Source organism: Hippocampus zosterae, chromosome 3 (genome assembly GCF_025434085.1).
Source record: "Hippocampus zosterae strain Florida chromosome 3, ASM2543408v3, whole genome shotgun sequence".
NCBI lineage: Eukaryota > Metazoa > Chordata > Actinopteri > Syngnathiformes > Syngnathidae > Hippocampus > Hippocampus zosterae.
The window spans coordinates 4309608-4330113 of NC_067453.1; the positions used below are offsets into that span (position 1 = coordinate 4309608).

General features: G+C 43.8%; 1 protein-coding gene and 1 non-coding gene across 4 annotated transcripts; both read right to left on the reverse strand.

Moving 5' to 3' along the window:
• Positions 1–4591: 4591 nt before the first annotated feature.
• spata2l (spermatogenesis associated 2-like) lies at positions 4592–20486 on the reverse strand. Of its 3 annotated transcripts, none has more exons than XM_052060919.1 (4): positions 20324–20486; positions 12400–12778; positions 11983–12273; positions 4592–5665 (listed from the first exon to the last, which is right to left on the reverse strand). In XM_052060919.1, exons 2-4 carry the CDS (start codon positions 12763–12765, stop codon positions 4925–4927), a joined length of 1398 nt encoding a protein of 465 aa, XP_051916879.1. In that variant the 5' UTR covers positions 12766–12778; positions 20324–20486; the 3' UTR covers positions 4592–4924. The 3 variants fall into 3 exon arrangements, with proteins under 3 accessions (XP_051916879.1, XP_051916880.1, XP_051916881.1); XM_052060920.1 differs by having other exon boundaries at positions 12400–12774; positions 20324–20455; XM_052060921.1 differs by lacking the exon at positions 20324–20486 and adding an exon at positions 19118–19546.
• On the reverse strand, positions 15273–15344 carry trnae-uuc (transfer RNA glutamic acid (anticodon UUC)). The gene has a single exon. It is a non-coding gene; the product is annotated as a tRNA-Glu (tRNA).
• Positions 20487–20506: the final 20 nt, after the last annotated feature.

A 20506-nucleotide genomic window follows, 5' to 3' on the forward strand; every position in this document is an offset into this window, starting at 1 on the left:
CCCCTCCGCGGGTCGTCGACGGTGACCCGGTGTACACGGTTTGTGCCATCTTGGACTCTCGGCGCAGGGGAAAGGGGTTCCAGTATCTGGTCGACTGGGAGGGCTACGGGCCTGAGGATCGGCCTGAGTTACCCCCCCCCCCCCTTACAGAATGGTTTGCCCCAGCAGCATGGGAGAAGTGCGTGCGCTTTTTTGTACGGCAGGCAGTTTTGAATACAGCGGCACAATGAACACTGGTGTCCGGTGTCTCGTTATTCTTCAACAAACATACAGAAACAGACTGCTGTGTTCAAAGTAAACTTGAGAAAAACGAAGTATGCAACCATGGTTTAAATCTACTATAGGCTGAGTACTAGTTCACCTTAGATGTGCACTTTATAATGTTATATTGCTCCGTTTTGATTTTATAAAAAAAGCTGTTAAAGCAGCTGTTGCGTGACAAAATATTGTTTTCACTGTTGTTGATGGACAGTAATATTGTGTGAGAGATTATGTGTGAATAACTGCTCCAAGTGAAAAATGTTCATGTAAAATTGAAAATCAAAATTGTTATTTCAGTAAATATTTGCATTTGGCACATAGAAAACATTCATGATTCCATGTTGATGAGAGCATTAAAATGGGGGGAAAATAGGACAAAAAATGTAAAAGGAAATTCAGAAACGATAAAAAATGTGTGAGTAATCACGATTAATTTTTTAGTCCATTTGAGTTAATTATGACAGATGCATTTTTAATTAGATTAAATATTGTAATCGTTTGACAGCTCTATATATATATATATATATATATATATATATATATATATATATATATATATATATTCTTTTCCATGTTTTGGGGCAAACCACCTGCTCATAGTAGAGCTGACATTCAACCTGAATTGCCAGTTTTTCATGAAGCACCAGTCAAAGACATAGGTGACTGCAGTTGGGTTTCATAAATGGAGAGATATGATGGGTGTGGCCTTTCAAAATACTGCTTTCTGAGGTAAATACTTTCAAACATTCAGATGATGTGTCCTGAAGATAGCTTGACATTTTTATCCATCCATCCATCCATCTTCTGATCTGCTTTATCCTCAAAAGGGTTGCGAGGGGTGCTGGAGCCTATCCCAGCTGTCTTCGGGCAGTAGGCGAGGGACACCCTGAACATGCTGCCAGCCAATCGCAGGGCACTTAGAGAGGAATAACCATCCACGCTCACACTCACACCTAGGGACAATTTTGAGTGTTCAATCAGCCTGCCATGCATGTTTTTGGAACGTGGGAGGAAACCGGAGTACCCAGAGAAAACTTAAACAGGCAGAACATGCAAACTCAACACAGGAAGGCAGGAGCTGGAATCGAACCCCGTACCTCTGCACTGTGAGGTCAACGCGTGAACCAGTGGAACATCGGGGCGCCCAACTCGACATTTTTATGATTGGATCAAAGAAAATGAACTCATTCACCGTTGTGGACATTTAAAATTGTCAACTGGAATTCAACCCTTTGCTGCCTCCAAAGACACTTCAATATGGTCACAAGGGCCGAGACCAACACCACAACCTCTGGGTTGGAGGAGGGAAACATTTACAGTAAAACATGCAGGATAGGGGCTCTCGGGGACCGGAGTTGGTGACCTCCAGGATACAGTTTGTGTCATGAATGGTGAACCCCTGTTTAGAATATGAATAATGAATAAATCATCATCATCATCATGATAAGCCACTGATGTTCATTGCAGCGAGTCAGTGCAGCATATAATAAACTGCAAGAATTGTTTTGTGTTACTAAATTAGTCCAGTATTAGTTATGTCATGGTAATATAAATCGGATGCATTATTATTTAATCACCATGAAGAAGTTAGCAAAATAAATGTGTTAACAAGAGGACCATCTCTCTGTTACTGGTCTGATTAAGAGACATAGTTTCCACAAATAGACTTTATTAATCATACAAATAGATTTTATGAACATAGAAATACAGCGCCGTGAAAAAGTACATACAGCATTTACCTCCTTCCTGATTTCTGTGTTCTTTGCATATTTATCACACAAAATTTTCAGTTCATCTAACCAATTTTAACATCACACAGGGACAAACCAAGGAAATAAAAAAGCACTTTCGAAATGCCAATTTAATTTATTAATGCACAAAAAAAATATTAAAAACCTGAAGCTGTTATGAAAAAGTAAGTGTCCCGTGAACCTAATAAGTGGTTGTGCCACCCTTGGCAGCAATAACTGATAAAGCATTTGCGACAACTGGAGATGAGTCTCTCACATCGCTTTGGAGGAATTTTGGACCACTTTTCTTCGCAGAATTGCTTCAAATCCAAATTGGTTTTCCAGCATGAACTGCCCGTTTAAGGTCACAATTAGCTTCAAATCTGGATTTTGACTTGGCCACTCCAAAACCTTAACTTTGCTGTTGTTGTTTTTTTTAGCCATTCAGAGGTGGACTTGCTGGTGTATTTCGAATCATTGTCCTGCTGTCTGATCCAAGAGCGCTTGAGTTTGAGGACACAAACTGAGTGTCGGACGTTCCAGGGTTCCCAACTCTTCCGCTTGCTTTTTATTTATGGACCTTTTAATGACTTTTGTTGACCAATTTAGCCATTTTTAACAGAAAGCCACATATCACTGAGCTGGTGTTCAAATCATTGCTGCCAAAGGAAGGGCACATCTTTATTTGTAGGGGCGATCACTTAACCCTTTATTTTACATACTGTATGTCAAATTTTCACTTTGCTACCTATAATCCCAGGTAGGAAAATGAAAAAAAAACCAATATAATTAATTCTCAAATAAAACACAAAGAAAATTTTAATTTGAGAAAATATAAAACTTCAATTCATTTTTGAATAAACACAACACTAAGAACAGAGCTAATGTTCATATGGGTCACCTAGACAGGGTTTAGAGAAATCTGGTTTCACTAACAGTCGTACGGATTGCCCATCTTAGCAGTATCCAGTATACCTGAACAGCTGAAATCAGAAGTCTAAATCCCAAATGGTCCAACCCTATTATTTTCCCTCGTATCACCTTCAGTGATCAGACATGTTTTATATAATAAAATATGAAACTGATATGGCAATTAGGGAATAGCAGACAGTGACTTAGTTTTCTCCTCAATCTCTTTTGCGAGTTCTTGGCGATCAATTTTCTTCTGTTTTGCTTTGTGCCTCAAAGCATTTGACTTGACCAGGAGGGTATGACAAGTTTTACCTCTCACGGAGATGCCCTCCTTGCACACTCGGCAGTAGGCCGATGTATAATCGCCAGCAATTTTTCCGCCCCAAACAAGGAACTCCGGCTTCTCCAGCCACGGCACTTGAAAATAGCATTGTACGGGAATATTTGTAACGACGCCACTCGAGCGAAGCGCGCCTCAGCAGTGGAAAGTATGCTGCTCTCTGCTGTGTGTGCGCGTCAGCGCGAACATGTACGCACGCGCACGTCTTTTGGTTTCAACCAAGCAACCGACGTCACAAATCAAAAAACGTTTGATCTACGACAACAAAAAGCTAGCCTAGCCGAAACAACAGTTAAGCTTAGCTGACGCAAACACAGCAGAGAGCAGCGGACTATCGACTGCTGAGGCGCGCTTCGCTCGAGTGGCGTCGCTACATATTTGTCTGTTACATGTTGAGATCGATCAATGCGATGAATAGATTTTTCCAGAAAATCTGGTAATTGTTTGCCGAGCCGGAAACGAAAACATCCATGATGATCCTGCCCCAGGATGGCGTCAATCTATTGTTGTTTCCCGGAATGATGCGAAGTGATCACGTGATGACCGTCGGAACTAATCAGAGACGGCAGGAAAAGCAGAGCGCGTACCAGGTCCTGCATGTTCCGACAAAACTATGACTTGGAAGTGGGGGTAATGACATACACAAATGAAATGAACAGCGTGGATAAATTTTTATGGATTTTAGAAGATTCCCCTGAAAATTATGGACAATTACGAACATAATTTTACAAGTTTTTAAATTTTGATTTTTATGAACTTTAAGGACCAGTACGAACCCTGAGCCACAGACCATCACACTGCCACCATCATGGCTATGTAATATTTTCCAGATCGATATATTTTAAGAACTTAATTTATAATTTCTTCTTGTAGCCAACTTCACTTTGTCTAATTTTATGTGATTTATTGATTTAACAAATGCGGTGCTCAGGTGTTGTCTGTGAAATTGAACTCAGCTTTCCCCAAAACGCCATTAGTCACAGTTTGTGATTTAACAAGGGGGGGAGGGCAGTTACTTTTTCACACAGGGAAGGGTTGTTTTGAATTTTTTTTTGTGCCTTAAAAAATGTAATTGAAATTTGGAAATGGCATTTTGTATTTCCTTGTGTGGTCTCTGTGTGTTATTAAAATTGGCTTGCTGAACTGAAACCTTTGTACGTGATAAATATGCAAACAACACAGAAATCAGGCCAGAAAAAAAATACAATATCACAGCACTGTAGTGCCCTGTTCTCATGACCGTGGATATAATAGTCTGGCCGCAAACAACAAAACCAGTTTGCATGACAGTGAATTAAATATTCAAGGGCCCTCAGAGTCCATGCTGATAACAAATAAGCAGACTGTGTGTCAATAGGGCAATTTTTTAATTAATTAAGTCAAGGTCAAGTCATTTGAGCATCAGGTTCATTGTGCTTTTTCACCCCAAGTCGGCACATTTAAGGCACTGAAACTAGAATAAGCGTGGCCTGACAAGTAATGACCAATAACAGAGAAGATGCCAAGTCAAGAGTTTGGCCACAGACACAGAGAGAATTTCTACACCCACAATACTAATTTCCACAATATCCACACAAAACCAAAGGCTTTCTGGAACAAGACTTCCCAAAGCAGAACTTTCCCAGTGTTTTGAATGTGTGAAGGGAGCCGAGTGAAAACAACTGCAGTTGAAGTACACAACTTAGGAATCAAGGTGGCTGAGGTTGCAACAGTCACGATAACTTATTGGATGATAAATGGGTATCAATGGTTTTGGGTTATCACATAAAGCTAAAGAGGACATTGCCGCAGCACTGTTGCTTAGAGTTAGCGACAAATTCAAAGCTTGTGGCCTGACATTTTGGCTGGGAGGTGACAGCGCTGCTGATTCTTTCATGTCGTCAGGCAACAGTGCTGAGTTCCCTCCCTGCGAGTAATGTTGAAGCACGGCACTGGAGATATTATGGGCGCTGTTGCATTCAATACACTGGTTCAAGTAGAGGTTAGGAGATTGGAGGGCGATGCAGGGGTGGTTGCTTTCATCCTCATTCTTTCCTATCCCCACCCCATCTTCCTGTCGGCCGTAAGGTGGGGAATCAGCAGTTATTTTCCCACCAGCATTGCTGGGTTGGCTCACTTTGGCTGAGGAGCCCCTGAATGGTTCTGATTTAGACTTACTGGTAACCTGGCAGCCAAGTGTTGAAACGGAAACACATTCTTTCATGGCTTGGGATGATGAAGACAGTGATCCATTGTGGTACAATTTAACAGGCAGTGGACCCCACACTAATGAGCCGGAACAGTCATCATTAGGGACAAGCATCCCTCTCTGCCCCTCATTGACCTGCTTGTCTGTATACAGATCCACGTCCGATTCTTCATCAGACTCAGACATCAATGGCTGCTTGAATCCCATGATCCTCTTTGTGTTGTCCAGCGCAACCTGGAGAGACGCACAAAACAAACAGCTTTTAAAATGACTCCGATTTAATTCGCAGGTTTTAGGCCATTTTTAAGCAAGGTACAAATGACTGAGCGCCTGGAACATACCTAATCCGTAAAAGAGGTTAGTGATATAAAACCCCACCAAGCACCAACATGAAGGAACTGGTTGTGTGTTTTGCTAAAAATGTCATATATCCAGTAATGTCATATTAAGATAAGATAAGAAAAACCTTTATTAGTCTCACAATGGAGAAATTCCCAATTCACAGCAGCAAAGTTATGAAAGTAAGAAGTAGAACAACAAAATATAGGAGCTGCTGGAAAGGCAGCCACTCTCGCGGCGCCATTTTGAAGTCAAAATAACAAAAATAACACAAGACAACACATAGGACACAGACAGTCGTTCAATCTTCACCAATTTTCTGCATACACTTTGTTGTCTGAAGCAGTTCTAGATGAAAGAGGAGAGGATCAAAGTGTCCTTTCTCCAGTGGATCAGAGACGTCATGCTGAAAATGTGCACACGTCTGCTACAAGCTAAGTTTTGAAAGCAAACACAAAGCTGTAGCATCCATTGACGAAAAGAGATTAGTTCACTTCTCCTGTCCCACGTAATCCTCTTCAAACTCCAAGCCGCGACTCTCAGCTCTAAATCCGCATTGGCACTCCGTGCCAACGCTCCTTTCTTCTCATCGTCGGCTCCTCAAGACCTCCATCCATCCAGCCGCAGACCGTTCAACAGCACCGATCTCTCCGCTGAACAAAGCGGGGCTGTGAAAAATGCTGCCCATTACAGGCGCAAGACACAAGCGCCCCGGGACTGTCCAGCAACGACAGTCAAATGGCGCCGACATTCCTCCAGTCAAAAACAGTGCTGGTATACCCATGCTGCCGAGAAGGCGCAACCACCAAGCACAGAGTCTCCTCCTTGATGAATGTCGTGGCCAAAAAATGCTGAAAAAGGTCCACATCAAGTCCACACGACGTAACAACAAACACAAAGTGACAAAAGAAACACGAAAAATAACGTATTTTCACGACTATAAGGCGCCATCAAAAGTCTTAAATTTTCTCCAAAATGGACAGGACGCCTTATAATGCAGAGCATCCAGTGTATGAGCTGAAATCCAAAGCATGACTGAGAGCGCTTCTGGCCGACACGCTGTTTATATAGAGAAAAGGCGGAGTGAGTGACGACAAGCATACGGAAGTTCGCCAATGAGTGAAGGGTGGGCATGTAAGAGGACGCTAAAGGCACGTCCCTAGCAGGTACCAGTCGCCAATGAGTGAAGGGTGAGCATGTTGGAGGTGAAGAGAGAAACGTGAGTACATTGTAAAATGGCTAAATAAAGTACAACCGAACTCAGTTTTGCTTCCGTTGCCTTTTTAAAAAGGTGTTTTTAGCGTACGTGCATGCATGCCGTATGTTTAAGCTGGTGTATGTTTTACCATGCCTGGCTGCGCCCAATAATACAGTGCGTTTTGTGTATGTGTCAAATACAGAAGTAGCACCCCTTACTGAGACTGCGCCCAACAACACGGTGCGCCGAATGGTCGTGAAAATACGGTAGTTTAATTATAAGTCACCACACTTGAATTGACAGTGAGATCCACGCGATTTCACTGCGCCTGTATGTGTGTTTGTGATGTGGTGTGCTGTGTGAGTGTGTTTCTTCTAATTTACTTTCGTTTTGTTTTGTTTTCAGTGTTGGGGGGGGGGGGACACACAACAGATGACGTTATGTGCGCATGCGGGTTGTTATTTTTTCCGCAAACTGAGGAATCGCGCGGATGAAAGTTTGAGATGGCGGCGAAAAAAACTCACCAAGGTCTACTAATTACGATATTTAAGAAATGGGAATGCTTGTGGGATTTTTCGTATGAATCATCCAAAGGGCATATGACTAAACTCACCTGTGGCATATGCACAGAACGCGAGAGCGAAATGCAACGCGAGGCACGATTACGAGGAAAATTGGTCATTCACACACATACATATTCACCTGTGCTGTTGCATTCTGGGACTTCCGGGTAGAGTGAACGCTGGCGCGTTTTGGCTGCCGCTGTTCTCCCACAAACGTTTTACGGTGTTTTTATGCTGGATTGTTTTACTGTTTCGCATGGAATCACGATCATCATCTCACAGTCATTCCACCCAGCCCCTATTCACGCCTGCCTCGCACTCTCAACTATCTTCGACTGTTTCGTCCCGGCGTCTCGGCGTCCTACCCGTCAACCTGTCGCTCCTCCATCGACCTGTCAAGGGTCTGCTCCAGTACTCGTTGGCCGAGCTCCTTCGGCTACGCTTCCAATGGCTGGGCCCTCCTCCTACTCTACACCGGCTCCCGGACATCGTTCGCTTTCCTTCCCGAAAATATATTCATCGTGGGTCTCGTCTGGGCTTCTGCCTCAACCGATCCAACACCATCATCTCCTTCTGGTCTTCCTCCCGTCGGCCATCCAGAAACGCCGGCCGATCCATCGACCATCGTGCGTTAGCCGGTTTGGCTAGGTTGGCTAACGGCCCCCGCAGCAGCGAGACTGCCGCCGTCAACTTCGGGCTACTTAACATCCGTTCGCTTACTGGGAAGGGTAATATCAATCAAGATATCCTCACGGACCGTAAGCTTGACATTCTTTGCTTGAATGAAACCTGGCAAACTCCCGGGGACTTCTCACAGTTGAACGATTCCACTCCCCCGGGATTTGTTTACATTTCCAAGCCCCGCGATTCTGGTCGCGGAGGAGGTCTTGCGATAGTATACCGCGAGAAGTGGAAAGTACTTCTGGTTTCTCTCCCGCCACTTTCCTCGTTTGAATGCCTTGCCTGTCAAATATCCGGACCCATCCCCACGATTATTGCCACAGTGTACCGCTCCCCCAAACCCCACCGCGACTTTTTAAATGAAGTGTCTACTGTCCTCACCCATCTCTCCTCTCTGTCACCAAATGTAATAATCCTGGGAGATTTTAATATACATATGGACAACACTGCTCTTCCTCTCACCATTGACTTCACTTCTTCAATTAACAGTCTTGGTTTTGATCAATTTGTAGATTTTCACACACACATCAAAGGTCACACCCTGGATCTGATCTGCTGCTCTGGTATTTCCCCCTCCAACTGTACTGCTGATGAACTTCCAATAACGGACCACTTCCTTATCTCATTCAACATTACACTCCAGCTCTCAACTGCCAAATCACCCCGGACCATTGTTTACCGTAATATTAAAGACATTAACATTGACTCTCTCACTGCATGGCTGACCACCCTAACTCCGGACATTGACTCCACTCCTGATGATTTGGTTTTCCAATATAACTCTGGTCTCACCAGCATCCTCAATACGCACGCCCCTGTGAAGTCCCGCTCTGTCCTTTTTACTCGGTCTGCCCCTTGGTTCACCCCTCATCTACGTTCCTTGAAATCCCAAACCCGGCAGCTTGAGAGACTTTATAGGAAAACTGGCCTCACTGCTCACAAGGACATCTATGCAGCTCAACTATCCCTCTACAAGGATTCCATCGCCCAAGCAAATTACTACTCCGGACTCATCTGCTCCAATGCTGGAAATACTAAGACTCTCTTTTCCCTTTGGAACAGAATCACTCAACCTCCTGACTCCCTACCACCTCACTTTTACTCTCGTGACACCTGCAACGCACTTCTCCTCTTTTTCAATGAAAAAATCAACAGAATCCACCAGCATCTGGGCTCCTCTGTACCTTTCCCCTCATCTGACCCTCTCACCCCTTGCAAACTGTTCTCTTCTTTTGAACTCCCCCATCTCTCATTAATTTCAGACCTCATCATTAAATCCAAGACTTCCTCCTGTCAGCTTGATCCCCTCCCCACAGTTCTGGTCAAATACTGCCTACCCTCTCTGCTTCCCTTCATCTCAGCCATTATCCATTCCTCTATTTCGACTGGAATTGTTCCTGTGGTCTTCAAAACTGCAGCTGTCACCCCAATCCTGAAAAAAACTGGTTCAGATCCCAATGACTTCAATAACCTACGCCCCATTTCCCATCTTCCCTTCATCTCGAAAATTCTGAAGAAAACCGTCGCCTCTCAGCTCCACTCCCACCTCACCGACAATAGTCTTTATGAACAATTCCAGTCCGGCTTCCGTCCCCGTCACAGTACTGAAACAGCCCTCATAAAAATCACAAACGATCTTCTCATGGCAGCAGACTCTGGCCTCATCTCCATCCTCATCCTCCTTGACCTGAGTGCAGCCTTCGACACAATCTCTCACCCCATCCTCCTCAATAGACTCTCTACCATAGGCATCACCAACACCCCTCTACATTGGTTCCACTCATATCTCACTGGCCGCTCTCAGTTCATTTAACTTGATTCTTTTACTTCACAATCCCTCCCCGTTTCTTCTGGTGTTCCCCAGGGTTCTGTACTCGGTCCGCTCCTCTTCATTGTCTACCTCCTTCCACTCGGAAACATTTTCCGCAAATTTGGCTTACACTTTCACTGCTTTGCGGATGACACCCAGCTCTATCTCTCCAGCAAACCCGACGCTTCTCTCCCACCCTCGTCCCTCTCTCATTGTCTCTCAGAAATCAAATCTTGGTTCACCCACAATTTCCTCAAGCTAAACAGCAATAAAACTGAACTCCTACTCGTCGGTACCAAATCCACTCTAAACAAAGCCGACAGTTTCTCCCTCACAATTGATAATGCCACTATATCTCCTTCCCCCCAGGTGAAGAGTCTGGGTGTCATCCTTGACAGTTCACCATCCTTTCACTCCCACATCAATACCATTACCCGGTCCGCTCATTTCCACCTTCGCAATATAAACCGCCTCCGTCCCTTACTCACTCCGCACACCACCGCTATCCTTGTTCACAGTCTGGTCACTTCCCGTATTGACTACTGCAACTCACTCCTCTTCGGTGTCCATCAAAAATTCCTCCATAAACTTCAACTTGTTCAGAATTCAGCAGCCCGGATCATCACGAGAACCCCCTCCTTCCATCATATCACCCCCATCCTCCGACAGCTCCACTGGCTTCCTGTCAAACTTCAAAATACTTCTCTATACATTCAAAGCCATCCATAACCTTGTGCCCCCCTATCTGTCAGATCTTCTTCAAATCTCCATTCCCTCTCGCTCACTCAGGTCCTCATCCTCTCTCCACCTTTTTCTACCCTCTGCCCGTCTCAGTACAATGGGGTGCAGAGCCTTCAGTCGCTCTGCCCCCAAACTATGGAACTCACTTCCTCCCAACATTCATAATATTGACTCTCTTTCCTTATTCAAAACCCAGCTCAAAACCCACCTATTCAGACTTGCCTACCCGCCTTAAATCTTTCTTTATTTATTTATTATTGTATCTGTGTTTTACTATTGGTCTTGGCTGTACAGTGTCCTTGAGTGTTGTGAAAGGCGCTTACAAATGTGATGTATTATTATTATTAGATTTGTAGGCTAATCGCTGTGAAAAATATTATGAAACAGTATTGGTTATTCTATAATTAACTGGTTGTAGCATTGTAACTTTATGAATAAAACATTCGTCACAAGGTGTAGTAATGCTAATGTTAACTGTTGGTAGAACTAATGATGACGTGTTAAATTCTTTCGTCAAATTGATCGTAGATTACACATGCATCGTCTTGGGAAGAGGATGTCAAGCCACATCAATACTTACCTGTATTAATGATCACCAGTAAATTAATCTTTGCAGTGTGAGATTGGAAAAAAATACTCTCATGATGCCACATGAGTACACCAGTTTTTGATCCATTTATTTTTTGGAATAAACCTGGAGTACACAGCTGCTGATGTAACTGTCATTGTTAATGCATCGTTTTCAAACATTACCCTTGAAACATTATACTTTTGAGTTTCGGAATTCTTGATTATCAATATCAGTCAAAATAGAAAAATGGGTTCCCATGATGAACGTTTACGGAACCCAACATTTGTTATCGTGGTTTCCCATTGGGTAATCCGACGGATCCGACTGGGGGGGGGGGGGGGGGGCTTGGCTCATTCAATCATGTCATGTGAGTGCTTTTATGTTTAAGGGTTATATTCCACACTTACTTAAGTAGTTAACGGGATTTATTCCTTCATGTATTAACATTATTTGGGACCATCAAAAGTTTACAGGCATTCAATTATGGCTTTCGGCCTTGCCGCTTATATGTGGTGATTTTTCTACATTCTCTGAATCTTTTGACGATATTGTGGACCATAGATAATGACCGATCGACATAATGCACCCTAGAATTATTTATTAAATTAAAATGATGAATTTTCCAATGCAGAACTCATTCTAACATACCTGTAGGACATATCCCCGCAGTCTTTCTCTGACCATACATAGCTCCCATCGGGGGTCACCTCCATGATCCTCCAGGGCCGTCAGAAGGAGCTGACACTCGCATCGTGCCAGATAAAAGGCGCATGACAGACGGAGGAGATCATCCAAAATCAATGGGCTGAGTGTGTGCAACTGGAGATGAAGCTGCTCCCGCCGTGTTGAGCGTTGGTATCCAAGCAAACCAAACAGTTTCTCAATCTGTGCCAATGACAGCACCGGTTTGATGTAGTGTGTGAACATGCCCGAGTACATCTGGGAGACAGGAGAACCAAACATGAATTACACATTACTCTCTTCCCACCCTTCCAATTAAATACCTGATTAGCTATTAAGGATATTACATATCACAAATCAAATATTTAAAAAAAATCATTTCACCTTGACAACTTTGTACTCTTCCCTCCAGGGTCCAAGGTACAGATTTAAAGCTGCTTGCTCCAGAACCTCAAATGCCTTGGCAAGGCCCCATAGTCCTCTTCTTGCTTTCACTTGCTTGCCGCTACTTGCTTTGGGTGCCTTTGCAAATGCTGCTTCCACTTTGAGTGACTCCTCCATAATCTTCAGAGGATCTAGACTCAAGCAGTGTGTTTCTTGAGCATTTTTGTTGCTTAGCAGCTCCTCCACCTGCTTCCAGAGCTCCTCATTGCTGCATGCCAGGTATGAACCTCGTCTCACTATTTGCTGCTCTAATGAGTGATCATAAGCAGCCACTAAATGTCGCATTCGTTCGTGAAACATGCTCATTTTGGGCTCCTAGCTGGGAATGACAAGAAAAAGATGATCAACGATGACATTAGGGTTGCATGGACAGTCACATCAGTGATAGCAATTCACATTGTGTCTGATCAACTTGATTTATTGTGGGATAACAAACACCATGACACTGTAGTGTGTGGTTACTGTGTTTGCAAGCAAGCATTACTGAGGACTTGTGTTCTGGTTGTCTATTAACAAAGGTGTGATATGATGGTCATTTATTATTATTGTTGTACACATACTCTGAGTATGTGTACAACAATAACAACACTTGGTAGTTACTTACCCATGCAACACCCAAAACTGCTTCTTTGGATAAAATTTAAGTTTATACTCTGTATCCAGCCGCTTAAAAAACAGGTGTAAGCCTTATAGTACATATACATTTATTTATTATAGAGATATACATGTATAGATATAAGATATCCTTTATTTGTCCCACACTGGGGAAATGTACAGCCTCCAGCAGCAAGAATGTAGGTAGAAAGAAGAAAAAAAACGAATATTATATTATATATATATATATATATATATATATATACATATAACGGGATACATTTTTTTCTCGCGAGATTAACGCGGCACATGTCACAAGCGGATGTTACGTTGCTCTATAAATAAACCAGAAACAAAACAACAAGCGCGCTGCATAGGTCCACTGCATAGGTCCACGCACGTTTATTTTGCCAGCCAAGGTAGCGCGAGATACCAAAAACGGATACTTAAAGAGTTTATGAATGGAAAGTTTACTTTTAAAAACTTGTCAGATTGCTCCACTGACAAGACAAAAGTTACCTGTCTGTTTTGCAGTCGTAAGCTGAGCTATTATCATAGCATGTCGAGTCTGAAATACCACTTAATGGCCAAGCACACAGCTGATGTGAGTACTCCGCCACCTCGTCTCAGACAGACAGCTATGGATCATTTCAAAGCGAAGAAAATGGATGACACGACGAAAAACAAATTTGTTGAAGCTATAGCTAAATGTATGGCGACTGCATGCAAGCCTGTCAACATTGTCCACAGCTCGACTCGAGGTGAAATCATTCGCATTGCGTCTTATGACTCCACTACAGATTGCCAGCGAGAGCCTCCATTACAAGCTGTGTACAGAGATTGTACGTAGCGGAGAAGGCTAAGGTATACCAAGTGGGAGAAGACACTGTTTCGGGAGAGAAACAAGAGACTAGGTTGATGAGCCTCTGGTGAATAAAGAGCAGGCAGAGCCTGTCGAATACAATGTATGCCACCAACGCGATTGTTACTTGTTTGGAACCATTTTGTGTGGAAGGTTACATTGTTCCGTGTCCATATAAATAAAGCGGGTTGAGCTTCTCTGTGTTCGTCTGACAGTGACGATGCGGCGAGGTGGTGACATGACAACGAAAGTTCAGCGGTGCAGTGGTAGCGACCTAGCAAAAATAAAGCGTCTCCAGTGTTGTCATCGAACCAAGTGTAGTCATCCGAAATGATGCCAACACAAAACTGTAGAGAGACAAACGTCTCCAGTGTTGTCATCCGAAATGATGTCTACACAAAACTGTAGAGAGACCTCCGTGCAAGAAGGACCAACAGAATCAACATAGCCCGACTGCTTTGTTCAAAGACAACTTGAGAAAAAGAAATATGCAACCATGGCTTAAATCCACTATAGGCTGAGTACGAGTTTACCTTAGGTGTGCACTTTATAATGTTATATTGCTCTGTTTTGATTTAATAAAAAACCTGTTAAAGCAGCTGTTGTGTAACAAAAAAAAAACGTCACTGTTGTTGATGGACAGTAATATTGTGTGAGAGATTATGTGTGAACAACTGCTCCAAAAATGTTCATGTAAAATTGAAAATTGAAATTGTTATTTCAGTAAATATTTGCATTTGGCACATAGAAAACTGATCCATGATTCCAAGTTGATGAGAGCATTAAAATTGGGAAAAAATAGGACAAAAAATGTAATAGGAAATTCAGAAATGATAAAAAAATGTGCGAGTAATCACGATTAATCTTTTTGTTCATTTGAGTTATGACAGTTGCATTTTTAATTAGATTAAGTATTTTAATCGTTTGACAGCTCTAATATTCATTCATTCATCTTCCGAGCCGCTTGATCCTCACTAGGGTCACGGGGGGTGCTGGAGCCTATCCCAGCTGTCTTCGGGCAGTAGGCGGGGGACACCCTGAATCGGTTGCCAGCCAATTGTTGCCAGGGCACGCAGAAACGAACAACCATTCGCACTCACACTCACACCTAGGGACAATTTAGAGTGTTCAACCAGCCTGCCACGCATGTTTTTGGAATGTGGGAGGAAACCGGAGCACCCGGAGAAAACCCACGCAGGCCCGGTGAGAACATGCAAACTCCACACAGGGAGGCCGGAGGCTGGAATCGAACCCGGCGTGCTAACCACTGGACTACCGGGCCGCCTTTAAGAAAGCAACGCCAGGCCAAAGTGATTGCGTTGTGAACTGAACCAATGGCATTCATGAAAATTAGCTTTTCCCTGACCGGGAATCGAACCCGGGCCGCAGCGGTGAAAGCGCCAAATCCTAGCCACTAGACCATCAGGGACTAGCTCTAATATATATATAATATATATAACATGTCTCTCCACAACTTGGAAGCTCATGTCAGGCATCATTGCGGCTAAGATAAGTTGACACATGGATCACTACATGAGCGAAGCACAGAAGAGCATTGGGAGAGGTACCAGAGGAGCCAAACTTCAGCTCCTGGTTGACGGAACAGTCGCACAAGACTGCAGGTCCCGACATCCCGACAGCACAGCCTGAATTTATTACAAGAAAGCCTATGACGCGATGCCACATGCATAGATCACTCAATGTTTGGACTTGTATAAGGCTAAACAAAAAAGATAGTGTGTTTCCGGTAACATGAAATTTCAGCATAGGGTCGGTAGGTCGGACGTTTTCTTTTTAATCTTTTTTTTTCCATCAAAAATGTAAACAAAAAACCATAAAACAAAAAACAAGAATACATTGAACCCGCCGCTCCGCGGCCGGCGCCACCACCACCAGCTACTTAAGTTTTCTCCCCGCTCCGGACTCGGGGCGCGCCGCCGCCTCCGCCGACGTCCTCCTCCGCCCTCGGGGTTTACTCGGCCGTGGTGTTCATTAAATAGTTCGCCGATTTCTTTTTTGATACATCAATGGATGCTTTTTTCTTCACATTACGGTGCGAGCATGCAACTGTAACACAGAAAACGCGGTTTAAACCGTCGTCGCAGATCGCGGTCGCCGCCATGTTTCAATGTTGTTGACAGACGACAGGGCAAACAACGCACGCGCTCAATTTGAATATCGGGAGAGTTTGCACCGATGTAAACCCTCTCCACAAAAATGTAGAGGGTTGTATGAAAAAAATGCCGACTTAAGTTTTTTTTCGACGTAAAAATTCTCGGTTGGTCGGGTTCCCGGAAACACACTATTTTTTTTTCCACACCAAAGGTGAACAGGACTCGAAGAGCTTTCGTTGCGAACTCAATGAGGATGTGGAAAACTACACTTGAAACCAATGGCAAGACACTTACCCAAGTGTCCGTCAAATGTGGCATATACCAAGCACTCTCCCCACTGCTGTTCTGCATAGGACTGAACCCCACAAGCCAGGGGTCAGCAACCCAAAATGTGGAAAGAGCCACATTGGACCAAAATAAAAAACAAATATGTCTGGAGCCGCAAAAAAGAAAAAGCCTGATAATGAAGGCAACACATGCTGTATATATCTGTATGATCGATATTAGCCTGCTATCAACATGACTAAGTTGGCTACACAACGAGCATTCATGATTAAAGTTTTTTTCCCCCTGCAGTTCATCCTGTAGAGGACGGGTGCCCAAATTTTTTTGAAGGAAGATCTACTTTTCGAACAACCAACCGCACACACTTGCACACACATGCCGTAATGAGCGACAGCCGCTGAGACCAACGAGGCACAGGACGCACTTTCGCAGCGTGCCAACTATCGTAGCTCACGTTTACTGTTTAAAAACGCTTCTCTTGGCCACCCAGATTCCCATTCTTAGCAAGTACCCTCGGTGAATATTACATGAAAGGCAGCTGTTTTTTTTTTTTTACAACAGCCCCCTGACTGACATTTCACCCTGCTAATAGAAATGTGTGTTGCAGGCTATGACGCAAATATTTGTAGACGAAATGTTGACATTTAATTTTTATGCGACACATTTTTACAGCATCGGAAAACGTTAATCATGTCTTGTTAATCACGTTTTTCAATGTTCAAACATTTTTGAAAAAGCTCTAGGGAGCATTCACTGGGGGGCGCTAAATAGCCGCATGCGGCTGGAGAGCCACGTGTTGCCGACCCCCACCGTAAACCAAGTAATCACCAAGACTGGCTATGGATACCGCTTGAGGAATGGAGATATGATCAGTCACCTCCTCTACATGGATGACATAAAGATGTATGCTGAGAGGAAAAGGGACATATAGACTCCCTGATCCACACAATCAGGATCTACAGCAGTGACATCGGGATGTCACTCGCGCTTGAGAAATGTAGTCGGATGTTGACTAAGAGAGGCAAGGTAGTCCACACTGAAGGTGTCTCACTCCTTGGAGGAACAATAGCAGACATTGAGGACAGCTACAAGTACCTCGGAATACCACAAGCCAACGGCAACCTCGAACTGGCAACAAAGAAAGCGGCTACGGCCAAATACCTCCAGTGGGTGAGGCAAGTCCAAAGAAGCCAGCTCAATGGCAAGAATAATACCCGGGCAATAAACAGCTATGCCCTGCCAGTGATCAGATACCCTGCAGGAATAATAAGGAGGCCAAAGGAAGAGATTCACCTCAACTCAACTGTATTTATAGAGCACTTTCAAACAGCCATTGCTGCGAGTACCACGGACGTTAAGACCCAAAAGCTCCGAAACATGCATGTAGGTTCCATCCCAAATCCAGCACCCTGAGACTGTACGCAAGCCGTAAGGAAGGAAGCCGGGGACTCGTGAGTGTGAGAGCCACAGTCCAGGATGAAACATCCAAACTCCATGGATACATCGGCCATACTCAGAGAATGTGAATACATCAAGGAGAAGGCTCCAACGGATGACGTACTCAGAGAATGTCTCAGACAATGGGGAACAGAGGATGAGGTGCTGGAATAGGGACCATCAAGGGAGAACAAGCCCCGAGACGGGATGTACCACCGGACCATAACTTAAGTGGCTGGTCTCAAAAAGTCCTATCAGTGGCTAGAGAGGGCCGGCCTGAAGGACAGCACAGAGGCACTCATCCTGGCTGCTCAGAAGCAAGCCCTGAGCACCAGAGCCAAAGAGGCCCAGATATACCACACCAGATAAGACCCAAGGTGTAAGTTTTGCAAAAAGGCACCTGAGATGATCCAACGCATAACTGCAGGGTGTAAGATGCTGGCAGGGAAAGCTTACATAGAACGCCATAACCAGGTGGCTGGCATCATCTACTGAAACATCATTGCTGAGTACGGACAGGAAACCCCAAGGTCAAAATGGGAAATACCTCCAAAGGTGGTGGAGAATGACAGAGCGAAGATCCTGTGGGACTTCCAGATACAAACTGACAAGATGGTGATGGCGAACCAACCGGATCTCGTGATCATAGATAAAGGGCAGAGGAAAGCCGTTGTTGTGGATGTAGCAGTCCCAAGTGATGGAAACATCAGAAAGAAGGAACATGAGAAACTGGAAAAATACCAACGGCTCATAGAGGAGCTGGAGATAGCCTGGAAGGTAAAGGTGGCAGTCGTGTCTGTGGTGGTCGGAGCACTCGGGGAAGTGACCTCCAAACTGGATGAGTGGTTGCAACACATCCAGGAATAACATTGGACATCTCAGTCCAGAAAAGTGTCGTGCTGGGAACAACAAGGATACTGTGCAGAACCTTCAAGCTTTCTGGCCTCTGGTTGAAGACCCGAGCTGAATGTGGGACGGACACCACCCGAGGGGTGAAGGGAGGATTTTTTTCCCCTTTACATACATATAAATATGCATGTATTATTTGACCGTTTTTAAAATTGGCATTTTCACTGTGCACTGTAGATACTGCCATATGTGCATTAAGTGACCTCGGGTAAGCCTTTCACACCTTTACGATCATAATAACTTGTTGATGAAAAACTGCACTTATATGTGAAAGCAGAAACTTGGTGAGGGGGATTTAACTTAATCAAATAATTTGCATGACTTTTCCACGACACGCGTTAAAAGGAAAGCATAATATACTTGTATTTAAAACACAAGTGAAACTAATTACAGCGACAGCGTCTGCCGAATATTCCTTAATGACAAGCTTGATTTTTTTTTGTCCGCCAGTAGTTACCATATCTTGGTGGTTGCTTTCCAGGTTGGGACTTCCCTTTTCGCTTAGGCGTCGAAAATGTCACTGAAAACATGCAGTCAAACCAGCCTCCACTCGCAAAATTTTCGTCGAGTGAGTTTCGTCACTGTGATTGTGAACACTGGGCATTACGGTAATCTGCCGCCAGCGAGCGGCGTTGGCCACATTCAAAATAAAAGTACTACAACTATTGCATGCACGTCAGTGTTTTGGATTAACAAAAAAAAAACCCTATATAAAAGCAATTTCTTGGCTGTCGAGCAACGATAAATTCACCCAGGGAGAATTAAAAAAAACTCTCAGAACAGAGCCAAGAAGCGTTCTCAAATTGAGGAAGAAAATAGAGTAAATGGTAATTCTACATCAAAAATGAGACATCGGGTCTGAATGAGAGTAGTTTGATTTTTTTTTTAATATCAGGTGAAATTGATGTTGAATTACCTTGAGAATGCTTGTTACTTTGAAAACGCTGTTCTGAGTTTTTATTCTCCCTGGATTGGATGTATATATCATTGCCCGACAGCCAAGAAAAAAATTGTATATATATATATATATATATATATATATATATATATATATATATATACTGTATACACCTATCCCGTAATCCAAACCACTGAAGTGCAAGTATTAGTTCATTGTTGGATCGCTTTTATTTTGAAGGTTGCTGGCGGCAGATTAACGTAATGCACAGTATACACAATCGCAGTGGTGATTTGACTTCAATTTTGCAGTGGAGGCTGGTTTGACCGCAGTATCGAAAGAAGGGTGGAAGCCTTTCTCTATGTTCAGACGCACTTCAACAACCGACATTTTTTTGGAAGCCTGGTCCCCCTCCCTCCCTCCCTTCCCTTCCCTCAGAAGCCATGTACTGGTTCCAATTCAGGAAATAAAAGCTCGTTATTAAGATTACAATAGTGCGCGCGTGTGTGTGTGTTTGTTTACTACCAAGACGTAGGAGTTAGGCCGAGTTAAACAGCGAATCTCATCGAGACAGCGTTGTGATTTTACGACATAGATTCCGTCACCCCCCCAAAAAAAACATTTTCAGAATGTCGACAGCTCAACACCGAATTCGACGGTATCCAGCTGAATGTTTGCATGCTACCAACTCGCAAATTATGCAACTGGAACACATAGATCGACAGACATAGTTGGGGAAAAAGAAGAATAAACCCGTAAACTCACCTGTACGTGTTTCTTCAGACACTTGTCGATATAAAATTAAAAGATGCTGGGGCCAAACTGTCCAACCGCATTTAGCCGCTTGAATGTCAAGGCGAAAAGTAAACGCGTCGTGTCACGTGACACACAGTTTTTGCATGTTTGAATGAGGTGCGTTTGGTTTTCGACCTGCGTATCTTGAGTGAG

What these genes read in the sequence shown, in the direction of transcription:
- spata2l (XM_052060919.1), bottom strand. Translation starts at nt 12,765, where the DNA reads ATGAGCATGTTTCACGAACGAATGCGACATTTAGTGGCTGCTTATGAT. An exon ending in AAGAGTACAAAGTTGTCAAG is followed by an intron (nt 12,274 to 12,399) that starts GTGAAATGATTT and finishes CCTGTCTCCCAG; the next exon opens with ATGTACTCGGGCATGTTCAC. An exon ending in TGCGGGGATATGTCCTACAG is followed by an intron (nt 5,666 to 11,982) that starts GTATGTTAGAAT and finishes GCGTCTCTCCAG; the next exon opens with GTTGCGCTGGACAACACAAA.